This window comes from Thermobia domestica, chromosome 9 (genome assembly GCF_964235325.1).
Source record: "Thermobia domestica chromosome 9, izTheDome1.hap1.1, whole genome shotgun sequence".
Classification (NCBI taxonomy): Eukaryota; Metazoa; Arthropoda; class Insecta; order Zygentoma; family Lepismatidae; genus Thermobia; species Thermobia domestica.
Genome location: NC_137462.1, coordinates 42,905,266 through 42,920,268, shown reverse-complemented (window position 1 = coordinate 42,920,268; position 15,003 = coordinate 42,905,266). Strand labels below are relative to the sequence as shown.

The 15,003-nt window shown below is 34.8% G+C and overlaps 1 protein-coding gene across 4 annotated transcripts in view; it reads left to right on the top strand.

Annotated features, from left to right (window-relative positions):
* LOC145694610 (E3 ubiquitin-protein ligase RNF34) overlaps positions 1 to 15,003 on the top strand; it is an 89,923-nt gene that overhangs the window by 56,477 nt on the left and 18,443 nt on the right. The window contains exons 1-2 of one of the 4 annotated variants that reach the window (XM_081771000.1): positions 1,901 to 2,346; positions 13,029 to 13,187. In XM_081771000.1, coding sequence (XP_081627126.1) covers positions 2,224 to 2,346; positions 13,029 to 13,187 — 282 coding nt within the window. In that variant the 5' untranslated portion in view covers positions 1,901 to 2,223. Of the gene's footprint in view, positions 1 to 1,900; positions 2,347 to 10,119; positions 10,233 to 13,028; positions 13,188 to 13,917; positions 14,059 to 15,003 lie in introns of those variants that run through there. The other 3 variants (XM_081771001.1, XM_081771003.1, XM_081771004.1) reach the window with 3 other exon arrangements.

Below are 15,003 nucleotides of genomic sequence, written 5' to 3'. Positions count from 1 at the left end.
CTATCAAATGGTATTCAAGGTTGTGTCTGGAAGATTATTAATAAATCATTGCACAGTTACAGTATAACGGAAATGTGGAAGTACGCTCTGACATTTATCCTATATTGAAAAACGTACCTATGATGGATATATTGAAAAACATAAGTTTAATTATGTGCTAGAAGCTAGAGTACTAAGCTCTAAGAAGTGAAACACGGATGACTAAAAAGGAATGATCTAGAGAAGAAAAAATGTCGATAATTCAGAAGTTAAAATAAAGTTAAATAGCTTCTAAAATTGCTCTCAAATACTACGTACTTGATGTTTAAGTCATAAACTATGTACTTCTTCCATCATGATGGTGAATTCCAGAGCGAAATATGGCATTTACGTCGTGGAATCTTATTTAACTTTAGAGTATACTACAAGAAAGCTAATTTAAACAGAAAAATCATGAAAATGGAAAAAGCCAAAATTTCCAAAGTTCTCGTTTTTTTCACCAAAAAAGCCGACTTTTTATGAGCAAAAAAACCATAGATTCAAAAAAGCCGCTTTTTTGCATCTCTACCCGTGGCCCCTTACCATGTAAACAGTACAGCATTGATGAAAAAGGATACACGGAATTCTAGATTCCCGTCTGATAACAATGTGCAAGTTACCTTTTTTTTTTTTTTTTTTTTTTTGCGTGTCGTTACGTTCCCTTCGAACAACCTGCAAAACTGAAAATCATACTTTTCATTTTACATAATAGAAAATTATGGAGAAAGTGAATCAGATCGTACGTTAAAATGTTAGGTCCACGTCTCATGTAACCCCCTGGTCACAGGATGCTAACCTCTAATCAACCGTGGCTCCGAATAGCGTACTTGCTAAGGTCTAACGCTCTCGCCTTTGGTGCGAGCAATCTCGGGCTAGATTCGAGATGCGGGCACTATCGGAAAGGTGTAGCAGATTTTTAAGGCCATCAATCCTGAGTGATATTATCCTCGATTTTTCTCATTCACACCACCAGGCACCGGGAAGTACCGGGATAGCACCTTACATGTTGGTCCCAGACCGCTTCTTCGCCATTCCTTTCATTCTCACCACTTCTCTGGACTGTGCTCATCGAAGATGTCATCCCTCATCGTCACAGGTCAAAGATGTGCCGAAAGCCCAGAAATCTAATTCCTAATCCTGTAACCAACTAACCGAAACAAAAGCGACCAGGAACGAACAATGTCTTCCTATTTGTATGTAATTTCGATACTTTTTTTTTTTGTAGTCATACATAAGACCTTTTTCCGAAACTGCGTCAACGCATCGCAAAATCACGTGGGCCTTATGCAGAGTCGTTCTGACGCGTGATTAGTGCCACACTAAATAGTTAGACTACCATATGTTTCCTGCAGTAGTCAAGCATTTAGTATGATGCTAATCATACTTCAAAATGACTGCATAAGACGCCGTAAGTTTGTGGTAACAGGCATATATATATATATATATATATATATATATATATATATATATATATATATATATATATATATGCCTGTTACCACAAACTTACGGCGTCTTATGCAGAGTCATTTTGAAGTATGATTAGCATCATACTAAATGCTTGACTACTGCAGGAAACATATGGTAGTCTATTTTTTTTTTTTTTTTTTTTTTTACATGTATTGCTTTCCTTGACGCTCGGAAGGCTGGTATGGAATAAGGTTCACAATGGAGTAGAAGCTTGTACGTTTTAACAATCGACCGGCTTATAATTTTCAGGAAACGCTGGACGGAGTCTCATATTACACATAGATTGCATTGTTTCAATGTCTTCGTATTAGCCAAGTTAATGCGTCAGATTGCTCGTCATTCACCAAAAAATAACGTAAAAACAAATATGGTCTGGCTACTCTGAGAGAGAACCGGAAATATCGTCTGTAGTGCGTGAGTCAAGTTAGGAGGAAGGGAGGGAGTTGGCATTTACGACATTGAATGGAGAAAACAGGAAATAACTATCACCAAGTCATCCTGCATTTCGTAATAGATGTGTAAGCTATGAGCTGGCCTGTTGTAAATAGTTGTTTGTGCCCAGTATTTTCTAGTATGCCCCCAAGCAATGCTGTTGAGCAAGTTCACAACAATATTTTTAGAAATATGTTTGGAGTGCAGTGAGTGTATTGAGACAAAAATCAATTCTTGAATTTTTTTTTTAAAGAAAAGAAAAAAAAATTGTGCATCTTGTACGCAATTCTTGTAGATCTTTTTATGAGGATTATGGCTTCATTTGATCGGGCTGATGATCTGTTGGGGTCCTGGAGCAATATTGGAAGAGATATAACTACTAAAGCCGAAAATTTCGTGAAGAATGTTATTAGCGAAATCGAAAAGGTAACAGCTTTTTGTATTCATAGTTTTATAGGTAATAGAACACGCATGCATGCGTATAATCGAATTAAGTGTACAAACTTCCCTTATAAATCATAAGAAGTTGTTACTTTATTTATTTATTAGCGTATGACAGCCAAAATACTGGTGGTGTATATAATGAGAATTCCAGTAGGTTTACATATATCTGAAATAATTTTACGATAAAGTTTCGGTACTTTATTTCTCCCTTGTCTTTGCTACGTTTGTCGTAAGTACTAATAAATCTGACATAGCGTTCAGGCGTAATCATGAAAGCACTCTTGCATGATTATACTTCAGCGATATATATATAAAGGCTGTGTAGAGCAAGTAAATATTTAGTAACGTCTAGTTAGGTCAGGTTTACTTACTTTGTGCTAGTAAGTTTGCAGTTCAATGAGTTTCTGAAGAGTCTAAGCATTGAATGAGTTACCCAAATTCAGGTCGGCTAATTTTCTGCAGATGGCGGATTAAATCCACATGAACCTGTTTTCAGCGGTATATTGCTGTTTATTTATCATTTTAATATACCTTACCTAGAATCGCTCTTCTTTAATTTCCGTCATTCATTCTTTACTGTTAATCACAAATATGCCTAATTCTCTCATTTGTTCTCTCTCTCTCTTCACTATATACCTACCTATTCATCAGTATTGTGTTACTGCGCAAAATTAGCACCTTCCAGTTAAATGTTGCGGCCTATGTTTAGCAGAATGGGTCCAGCTCTTTTCTCTAAAAAGTGTTACAATTTTGGTAATTTCTGTTCACATTCGGTTAGTTTAGGGTAGGGTTGGTTAGTTTAAGTTAGGTTAGGCTAGTTTAGGTTACGTTAGGATAGTTTAGTTTATGTTATATTAGTATAGAAGTTCTGCATAATTTTCCAAAAGATGGTAGAATTTCGCTTATTTCTACTAATACTACGTTAGTTTAGGTTCGTTCAGGTTAGCTTACGTTAGTTTATGTTAGATAAGGTTAGATTTGGTTGCGTTATGTTACGTCTAAGTACTTGCATCACTTATTTCTCCTGTAAATTTTGTGTTTTTTACGTGCTTCTGGACCCTTTGTACTAAACATACCACAATGTTGCAAACTACTATCCAGAAGTAATGAAAACAATGAGTGCTTACCTCATGTTTCCAACCAGCATTATAAACAACACATTACTATGCATTATGTAAATAAATTTTTAAAGGGTTGGATTGGAGAGGAGATCTATCAAATACATGTCCCAACATCAAAAATACAAGACACGTACGAAAGTTACTAGGTATAGGTTGCCACACAAGGGGATGCTTATATTATTATTACTGCCTTAGAAAGTGTACCGTAAGGGAAAAGTTCATTATTGAGTGCAGATTAACCTTAGGAGGACTCAGTATAAGTACAGCGTGCGCACATATGCAATAAAAACTCCAGTGTATAAACCACCAATTAACTTAAACACACAAACCAACTTGTGCCTGGTATCCAATAAAAAGTATTATACCGTGGCCGTTGAACAATGATTTCTGACAGCTTTGCACAAGGCCACGGCGAGCGAGCAGAAGACAGCAGGTCAACCAACCTAAGGCTTAGAACCTGTCGCGTCTCTATGGTAACTACTACACATTGCCAAACTTTCACTCACCCCTTCCCGCCCTCAACGAGGAAGCAGACGATTCTCCCCTTGCGCGAGAAGCACATGGCAACACCGCTCTCCTCAGTCGTCCTCGCGAGCTGAGCTGTCAAAAATCATCGTTTGCCGGCCAGGGTATAATGATATCTAACCGAATCAAAGCAGGAGCGCTGTAGTAGAGCCCGAGCGGAGCGGATTAAGTGCGTCCGTATGTGTCAGGCGCGTCAGTGACGGTGGATATTAAAATTGATAGTGGAAAGAACACATGTAGCATAAAGCACTTGAATATGTGTAGCATTATGACATGGCTTCTACGAGCACTTCGTACTCTTGTCTTTACATAACACGTCACTTCATCATATCTTTGGAAGAATACACTTTCCATCTCGTATTTCTACGTTTTTATACATGTAAGCAGGGGTAAAAGTGCGGGGGAACGCCGTCTCCCCACCTCCAAAAAATACGTAAGGCGTCCCCCCACTTTCTAAATAAAATTACTATGGACAAAGATAGACAGGGGGACGGTGTGACATCATGCTGCTACCTACCGTCCCCCTACCTTTTGATATCCACTTTTGCCCCTGCATGTAAGAGGTTCCGGTAAGTTCCCGGTGCAATTTGACAAATTGTACAGTACAATACTATTGTGAAAGCAAATAGTATAAATTTCTTCCGTACATTTTATAAGTTAATACGTCCATAAAATGGGATAGCACCCAAAATTTGGATTATTTTTTTCCACTTTTGGTTCACGTGCAAAATTCCTCTCTACATTGCTGTATTTCTCTTCATTACTGCAACATACAAATCCTAGGTTAGTTGTTTGAAACTGTCATATTATGCCCTGTTGCCTGTTCATCTAATATTGCATCAATACGCGAACTCATGTCATCCAGAATTTAATAATGTTAACTTACATGCCATAAGTTTCAGCAGATAATAACCATAGTACAGAAATAATTTTATTTTGTTAATAGGAGGAGAATAGATTAGGAATTCCCCATAAGTAGGTTAAGGTAGGTGACGCAACAATAAGGAATGGATACTTTTTTCCGCTCCTTATACTGCGTTAGGGTTGGTTGGCTTAAAAAAAAAAATCCACATATCAAACTGTCTGCATTAGTTGTATCTCCTTTTCAGCTTTTAATCAAGGCGTCCCATATTTAATTCTCGGTCGAACTACAATCCTTCTTTCAAGTGTACACCAAGTAGCGGTTTGATTGTCTAAGCAAAAGTCGTCGTCTTGATATAAACTCCGTATTACATAAGGATATTAAGCCTAAACACAGGAAATGAAACCAAATTGTATATTTCTGCTTTCCTGAATGCTTGTTTTATAAAGAAGCCAAGGTTGCTTAAATATATTGATAGATATTGGTAAAATTTAGCGACTGCCTACGTAGCTTCCAATATTAGCTTGTATAGGACTTTGTTTTAATTTTATTGAATGGTATCTACATGCTAAATTTGTAATTTAATACCTCAGTTTTAGCGTATTGATTATGATACGTTGACCGTAAAGTTTTAATGCAAAGCAATAACGGGATTTTCCGTTATTGTTTTGCATTTAAAGTAATAACAAGATTTTCTCGGTGGCTAAGGCAGGAGTTTCCCGATTTAAGAAATTTACTGACCGGATCGCCTAACTTTATAGAAAACGGTTCAGTCCCGTTTCCGAATAACCGAATATACTATTGGTGTTGGAGTGGAGTAGGTGTAATTTGAATTCTGCTATTCCAAGTCCAAATGGAGGTCAGTTTCTCACGGATATAAGCCAAAGAGCGGCTTGGATTCTCCTTTAAGCTTATGTGACCTCTTCCTGCATAATAACACTAACGCGAAACAAACTTATTTCTTCCATATGTAATATAAATACATAGAGCAAATTATTTAAACCTAAAAGAAAAAAACTATTTTAAACTATTTTAAGTTGTTTAAAGCTTAAATTTAAAAACAGTTTTTTTAAATGGTTTTTGCCAACCATGTACTTCGTGGTAAGATAGAGATTTTTTCCGTAAATCTTATTTATTTATGGTTGTCATTTCGGAACCGAACCCGTTGTATACATAGCTATGAGTGCAAACTTACAAGCCATTAAAACTATTACTTCTGAGGGGATACGAATCAACCTGTACTAGATAATCACCGGAAACTAGTTTTGCATTCCAATTGCAGAGGCGTAGTAATGAATCATACTTTTTAACGCTGATTCTATTTTCAATTATGACCTACTGAATTGATACGTATTACCTGGAAATTTCAAGAATTCTACATATTTTTAGTCTACATCTTCATTGGGGCCAGAATGGCTCAGTGGTGCGAAGGCTCCCGTATTCGATCCCAGGATATGGTGGTTTGTATTGAACAGCATCATGTCTGGGGATTTTTTCGTGGTCCTTCCGTGCCCTTCTACTTCCGTAGTGCACCTCTTGCTTCATAAAAAATTATGTTCATTAATTAACTGAAGCACGAGAGGTTAAGTTGAAACTTTTATGTTCTTATTTTTAGAATGTATGGTTTTGAACACTAATGTTTAGCAGTGTGATATCGATATTCAAATCGATAGCCTTATATTATGTTAAATTTTTGTCAGTTATGAGAAAAGTCATTGTCATTACCTCAGTATTTTTTAAGAATTCCTCGGTGGACATTCACTTTAAGATGACTTCACCGTTTTGCGTCTAAATACTGTGTCCAATAATATGCCACAAACCTACAGTGCAAAGAACACCAACGTGTTCACTACAAAGCACGAATGCTATCCAGCCGAGTCAAGGCAGAAGCTCAGCAAGAGGTCCAGGCTGTAGCAGGGGGATGCGTCTGCAGGGATGGTGGGTGTGTTCGTAAACGAGGATGTCACTAAAAACACTAGGTTAGCTACCTTCTCTACTGATTACTTTGTCCTCGAATTAAACATGTCTTTTGCTGTCGACTTTTGCCAATGACATTTCGTACCATCACCATGGTATTCACATTTGCCACACATTCTACTTAAATAATCTGTGCCGCTCCACATAACGTAATAACTCTTATTCTTCACTAACCTATAAAACAATCAAAATGTCTCGTACATTACATGCAACTACCGGTTTTGAATTTCCTCATTACATTATGTCACATCAGTTTGTCTCCACTCAAAATAGTACCAACAACATACAGTTTCTAACAGGTGAAAATACCACATTACACTTTTCTTGTTAACGTTAATTTAAAGGAAAAAATCAATTCACATGTACTTTCCTGTTTTTATTTATTTATTTATTTATTTATTTATTTATTTTTATCACGTTTCTGGACGTAGTCTTTGGCACTAAAGTCAAGTGTCCATGAAAGAAAGTTCATGTCAGGTATAGTGGATTATATATTTTCCGCTTATATTTAGTATCTTCTCCAAGCTAAGTAGTAGGAGTAGTATAAGTAGTAGTAGGAACGGTTTAGAAGCCCCACAGGAGTTGGTTGGGTTCTGTTCTTGAAATAAGGTAGGCAAATTAAAGAGTTGGGGGAGATACTAAATGCCGTCCTGACATTTCCCTCACAAAAGTGTTGCGATTGTCTGTTTTCTTTACCGTATGTGCAGTTTTTCGTAGCCTGCTACTATTGCACCGAATGGGATTAACAATAAAAATATTATTCGTTATCTTTTCTATAGTTCCTTAATTTGTAGATCTATAATTGTAGTGCAGAATTTAAGAAAATAATGTCACAGCAGGCACAGAAGGCCTCTTTCCAAAATTTAGGGATTTGTAAGGTACTCTATTTTGGCTCCAATTTTGAACTCCCTCTCACAACTTAAATAACAGGATTACGCATTTTATTCAAAGTGACATGATAAAAACCCTTTCGGTATAAGTACTTACTTATATTTAAGAAATTTCAAACATAACGCAGTTTTCCCGTTTGCTATTATAAACAAGACCACTTCCATTTTTATTTATATTGCTTTCAGGCTTAGGACTTACATAAACAATTGAGTTGTTCAAGTAACACTGAAGTTATATATATTCTAGTATTGTTAAAATTCGAATGTTCGAACAAAATTGGTTACTTACAAATTGTTTGAATATTGAAAACTGGTATTCGAATAACAGAAGAAAAGTTATTCGAATAATTCTTTCAACACTAACCTGACCTGAAAAATGTGAGCACTGACCTCGAAAGTGAAGGATATGTGGCTGTTGAGGAAGCAAACTGACTACTGCAGTGGATTGCGCACCGACGCAATAAGCCGGAGACCTAGGTTCGATTTCCGACTCAGTCTTTCATTTTTTACTCGGAATTTCCATACTTATAATGAACAGTGTGAAAACATAATGGGTTAATCCATCCCTTTTCTTCATGGGCAGAGTTGCACTGATAAAGACTTTTGTTACATGTGATCTCAACAGCCTTTTAAACATACGAAAAGAACTTTAACTTGTTATATTAGATGGGAATTTTGTTCCATAGTCTCACTATGGGACTATAAAGGAGTTCGTGAAAAATCTCCCTTTGCAGTGTGACGGAATAAAAGTGAGGACGTGCCTTACCACGAGTTCCTATGAATTTTAGCAGCATGACGTCATTATATTGTATAAATAGCTTGTTATCTGTAGGAAGTAAGCAAATCAGATAAAGTATCTGTGATACAATCAATTAAAAGTTTGAGTAGAACATATACGACCTCTAAACACAATACTTAATCATTTGTCAACGTGACATTTCAAAATTATTATTCTCTGTATTAAATATCGATTTGTACAAATTAACAGTTATCTGACACAAGACGTTAAGGATCTTAACAATTTGAGTTAGCTAAACAACATTACATGTGCTGGAAAGGTTATTCTTTGTATGGTTGTTCATATGCTATGTAGTTACTTCGAAGTGAAGTCCAGTGAGATGAACGAGTGCATCCAGACAAGTCGCTCTGATAAAATGTCTAAAACAATAATTTTTCAAAATTAAAACAATTACAGAGTTTATACTGGTATTGAAAGTCAGGGAAGGATAGGGAAAATCAGAAAATGAGTCAGGGAAATGCTTTAAAAATGCCGAAAGTTCGGAGAATCTGCTGTTTTACAGAATAATTAGTTTTTTTTTTTTTTTTTTTTTTTTTTTCGCTCACAGAAGATACGAAAAATACCTCAAAAAGTCAAGACAGATTCAGAAAGAAGGTGTTTATATTTATAAATAAAGAAGTTTGGGGAATATTGGAACATGTTAAAACTTCAAACTTTGAAAGAATAATAATAAATTAAATTAAAAATAAGTTAGGGTCATTGGTTTTAGATAAAGAGATAAGACATATTACGATATATGTTTGTTTCTTCAGAAGTGTATTGAGAATTGCGAGGTATCGATAGTGTATAATTATTGTTGGATATAAGTGGTGTATTGTATTCCAAATTCAGGAAATTTGACTAATTATAATAAGAGAGTAAGTTTATAGACTACTGCATTTAAAATAAAGAGTAGAATGTTGATGATGGTGGAGGCCTTTTTTTATTTATTTTATTTATTTATTTATTTATTTTGAAAGTCTAGGAGATCAATACGAGAATTTCAATGTGTACCCTGAGTTAGGTCTGAAGATAGAAAACACAAGTCTTGAGATTGTATATCGCACGCGCATATATATATATATATATATATATAGATAGATAGATAGATAGATAGATAGAGAGTATGTATGTATGTATGTATGTATGGTATGTGCGTTATATTTTCCTGATACAAGAATATCATCAAATGAATACGTCTAACCAGATGAGGTATGCAGTATTTTGACATCCTAGATCTTATAAGTCAGTTCTTAGTAAAGAGTTATCTTGACTTCTATTCGATTATTTCCGGGACGAAATCATAAGAATGGTACTTATGATAAAGTACGTACCTCTTGCTCCGTATCTTGAAGGAAGTATATGATTTGAAACAAAAAGAAACAGTTTGCTCTTCGTAATGTTTATCATGGTGGTCCAATTTTGTTGCGTAAACTTTTTTGGAGGAGTTTAGGATTTATGTTCATTCTATTGTATGTCTGATTAAGTAGAAGGTAAATCACGCAACCTCTGTTCACATGATCTGATTGTTTAGTTGAGGACGCGCGCGGGAGAGTCATCGTGTTATCAGTGTTGATAAGGAATTTCAATAGCTTTGAAAGGCACAGTCAGTAAGTAGGCAGGTGCTGGGTGTGAGAAAGAAGCCAGTTGGTAAATAACGCAGCACTATGAATATTTCCTTCGCAAGGAAGTTTCGAAGTACATTCGATATACGGGTAAGGAATCAGTGTAACATTTCCATTATTCTTATTTTTGTGCTGATAAACTTGTTGATGCATCCTGTTTTCAAGGGAATTTCCCATAGAAACAAATTAGTACAGATAAGGAATCATAAAATAAAATATAGTTACAAAATTTCCTGAAATAATTTCGTAAATGAAATACATTTAAAGCAAATTGCTGTTGAATTCTTGTTGAAGCAGTATCAATCTCTCGATTTGTTTGACGCTTTCCAATCTCCCCTACCCTTTTTCGTTTTCTTGTAGTTTTTCTTACCGACTTCTTGTATTATTGCATTTCAATATACAAAGATGACTCATAGGTTTGGATTTATATTAGATTAGACCTATCGTGTTAACGGTTTCTTGTTATTGGACAACTGTACGGTAGATCACATTTTAATCTTTGTTAATATGAATATGCGTGTTAGTTGTGTCCGTAAATTTTCTTCCATAACATTTTGAAAATAACTGAAAACAGACGATCAAAATTGGGAATTGGGACTTCAGGTGCTACCTAAATTTTAAAGTAGTTACTAAAAAAAATTAAGGTGTTAGGATGTGTAAGATACAATTTTATGATTACGTAGTTTGACCATATGTCATTTTTATTAAGTCAAAAGCGCAATCGATTAAATTACTGGTGATATACAATATTGAAAGTTATTTCATAATATTTATAAAGTTCTTGACCGTTGGTGATGCTAAATTTCGAACTCTTCGTTTTTTTCCATATTTCGAAATCAAAAAGAGAAAGGGAGAGACAAATTGATAGAATAATCCTCTTAATTATTGTGTAGCACACAGTGGTAGAGCGTACACCTCTGGTGCTTGGGGTTCCGGGTTCGATCCCAGTCCCCGCCAAGTGAACTTTATGGTGGATAAACACCGTGTACGTGGGTTTCCTCGGTGTTCTCCCACTTTCTTCATTCCACCATTTCATTCATTTCTCATCACCGTCTCCTTTAGCCTTGCTGGCATAACCGTGGGACGTAAAACTCAAAGATTTATATTGAAGATAAATTGTCAGTGTTTTGTTACATTTGGCTAATGCAATTGCAATAGTATATTTAATATTTTACTAAAGTTCTAAGAAAATTGTCATACAAATTTGTCCAACTAAGAAATATTAATTTGGAAATATTGTGTATGGTATATCATACTCTTGTACAGAACATATTAAGTTATTTATTAAGTTGGAGCACACTCTCCACACACTTAAAACTAATAATTGTACAGTAAATTAATATTTGGAAAATATCTCTTTAGCAACAACTAGGTGAGAGAGTAAATTTAATAACTTCATATATAAAGAATGCTTAGTTTTCTCTGTTAAAAAGTTGAAAATGAAATTTGTTTTAATTTACCTGAAAAATAATATAAATGAATGGCAGACAATTGAACATGCATGTTAGTACCATTTCATATCCGCAACGATCTTCTTTTCTGTGAACGACTTTCTGACAACTCCTAGAAATGTTCCGCTCGCTGCGGAGTACATATTGTACATTAAGTTATAAAAAAAAGTTATTATGCAGTTTGTGTTAAATACTTATTTTATTTTAACCTTCGCATGACCAAGCTTCAGCTCATTCTGGTATAGTACATATTTTTGAGCTCTTATTATTCACAAGAAAAATAAGGAAGAAAGATTTTCTCCATGGAAACAAATATTTTAGAAACTTGTTAATACAAAATAAAAAGATGGAGAACGGATTCACTCATATTCATGAATTAAAATCCCAATTGTCAATAGTGTAGCCTTTGGTGTAGCCCTCCTTCGTCCTATCAGCGTTAATTCTGTTATTCCTGCTATTGTCTCATGTGTATATTGTCTTGTTATTTATTAACTACAAGCTGAAATACCCATTCTTTGCATGGGGGCTGTATTTGGAAGTTAGCGCCTGTGGGAGTATCACCATTCATCTCAGCGACTGCGAAAACTATAAATTTGACACTAATATCTGACATTTTCTACTACTTTTACATGTCCCGGTAAACGCTTCATCTTGGTCTGGGGCTGGACCAAGGTATCCTTGACCCAAATTTGGTAACTCTTGGTTCACTCATCTGGTCCTCCAGGCCGCAGACAGACTGACAGACAAACTTTTTATTTTATTTATGATATATTAGATTTTATTTTGTTAATTTTGGACGTGAAGCTGAACATTCGTGGTAATTGTCTTTCTTTTTATAAAGGATACAAAATTGATAACACCATTGAAACTTTCCAAATCAATTATGTATAACCGTGTGGGAACGGCTGAATTGTTGCATAGAGACGCTATGTAGTATCTCGATTCATAATTTACGGTATAGTTATTTTAATTGTGTTAAAAAAAAAGGCTAATAGATATGAAATAATGTCCTGCTACGCAGTCAGGCCTAGCGCCGTCCAGTCTAAAATTTGATGTCTTCTAAATCTAAATATGTATATGATCAAATTTTAAAGTAGCTGATGTCAAGCTTTTCATGATCAAAAAGAAATTTTTCGAGAATCTGTCAATAATAAGCGAAGCTGTAAATGGTTATGTCTGTGCGTAACTTTGAGATAGTGACTTGTCGACTCTAATATTACGACTGTGTTTGTACTTATTCGTGTGTATTATACTTAAAGCTGTGTAGAGCTTACTATAATTCGAAATATTTCCTTCCGCTTATACGAGTGAACCGTCAGAAGTTCACTCATGCATTGCACTTAATTTCTAATAGTTTTCTCTAAAACGCTTATTTGTGTTTTCTAACAAAATCGATAATATAGTAGTAATTATTGTGTTGCTTTGTTGTTTACAGGATTTCGCAAGACCGGATTTAATGGGTGGAAGTAATATATTTAATTGCCACCGTAGCACGGTGAGTCCTGATCCATCTGGATCTGCACGGACAGAAGAATCTAAAGCAGTCATGTCATGTGAGGCTTGCTCTACTAGATTCACTGTATGGAAAAGAAAAGTAAGTACTATACATGTTTATAAACGTATAATTAGAACAAAGGAACGTGTGTGGACATTTGAAAAACAAAACAGGAGATTCTGAACACTTTATATATATATTTTTTTTTCTATACATCGAACTGCACACAGAGCATATGTTTAAAAATTGTCTAAGCGTATAAGGTGTTACATAACGTTGAATGCACTCGATGTCTTCAGATAACTTCGTTAGTGAAAAATAAAAGATAAGAGGACTAGTTACAAGGAAAGTGATTTTTCGTTCAGTACATCATCATGTGAGTTTGTGGTTGATAAAACGTGTATGAGCTTTCTCGGACTTCTTCCGCCACCAGTTCTTTCGTAATTATTAACCATCCTTCTCCCGTAGCCTGAAGGTCATAACTGTGAAGCGTTAAATTTGATTTCATTTCGAAAAGTACATAGATAGAACTACTGAAGAATGAACTTTGGGATATTATATCATTATTCTATGTTAAATCTGATTTTTAAGCCTCTGTATCAATATTTAACCATTCTGTTGTCTGTCTCTTTGTAACAGAGAGAAATCACCTTGTCTGACAGCATGATCGAGCTGCAAAGGTGATTGACCAAGGTTTATTGAAGAAATCTCGATTGGATTCGTTACTGAAACTTGTACCGTCGCAGTTTAGTCTCGCAAGTGCCATTCGATTTAAAGAATCACATTACAACAAAGAACGAGATAATTCAACATGGTTTCTGTATGATGATTATTGGTGTGTATTATTATCGTGTGTGTAGGCAACAAGTCAGTAAATTGTAAAGTGTGTCAAATGGATAGAATAAAAAAAATCGCAAAACTACGGAAATTGAAAAAGAGGAAGAAAGCCAAGTCTCACAACATAAAACTAGTAAGTGCTATGCGTACTGTTAATGTTTTATACCTTTCATGACACAAGTGGGATACAGAGTATTGTATAGGCCTTAAATACTCCAATAGTAGCTCGGATAAGCCGTACTTCAAGCAGTATGTTCCGTTTGAAATAACTGCGGTGCTAGAAAGAGACGTTGAACTCCAACTAATTAGTATTGTCGAGAATTTTTTAAAAATAATATTTAATTATCTTTTCGTGTCAGTATTCTTTTGTACAGTGTTTGAAAATAAAATATTTAAACTTTTTTTTTCTTCGGAGAAGAGACTTAAATTAATATTTTGTGATTGCCATCACATACTGTATTTGTTTTTCTTGCATGCTACAAGATTTTGATTTCAGTATTTCTGCTTAGGACTAAATATAGTGTAGATTTTGAATTAATTTTTGGGTTAATAGATTTTTCAGTACTTTTTAATGTATTTGTGAAATTTAAATGTGAATATACATTATTATAAACAATATTTCTTATTTTTAAAATATAAGTGTACAAGTTATGAAATATCAATCGGTGCATTTTAAAAGTGTATTAATATTATGAATTACATTTCGTAGTTAGAGTTTCTGTTCCCACTTGAACAGAATTTAAAACATGGGAGAGAGAAGATAACGTTCACATCAGGTTTGAGATGTCGTCCGTCGATTTGCTTTATAAAATTTTTCTTCTTGTACCGTTACCTAATTTTCAATAAGTTATTGTAAAGACAGTATTTCATTCTGAAATCTCATTACTGTTTATTTTTAAAGACATGAGAGAGACAAAGTTATCTCAGTATTGCATAGGTGCTTGATCTGTCTTGGAATAGCATTTATGCTAGTTTCACCTTAGGATAAGGCAATCAGGAACAAGAATTTTCTTCAGTGCCAACAAGAAAATGGTGGAGTGTTACCTCTGAGTAAGGCTGAGGACGATACATTTCCAAC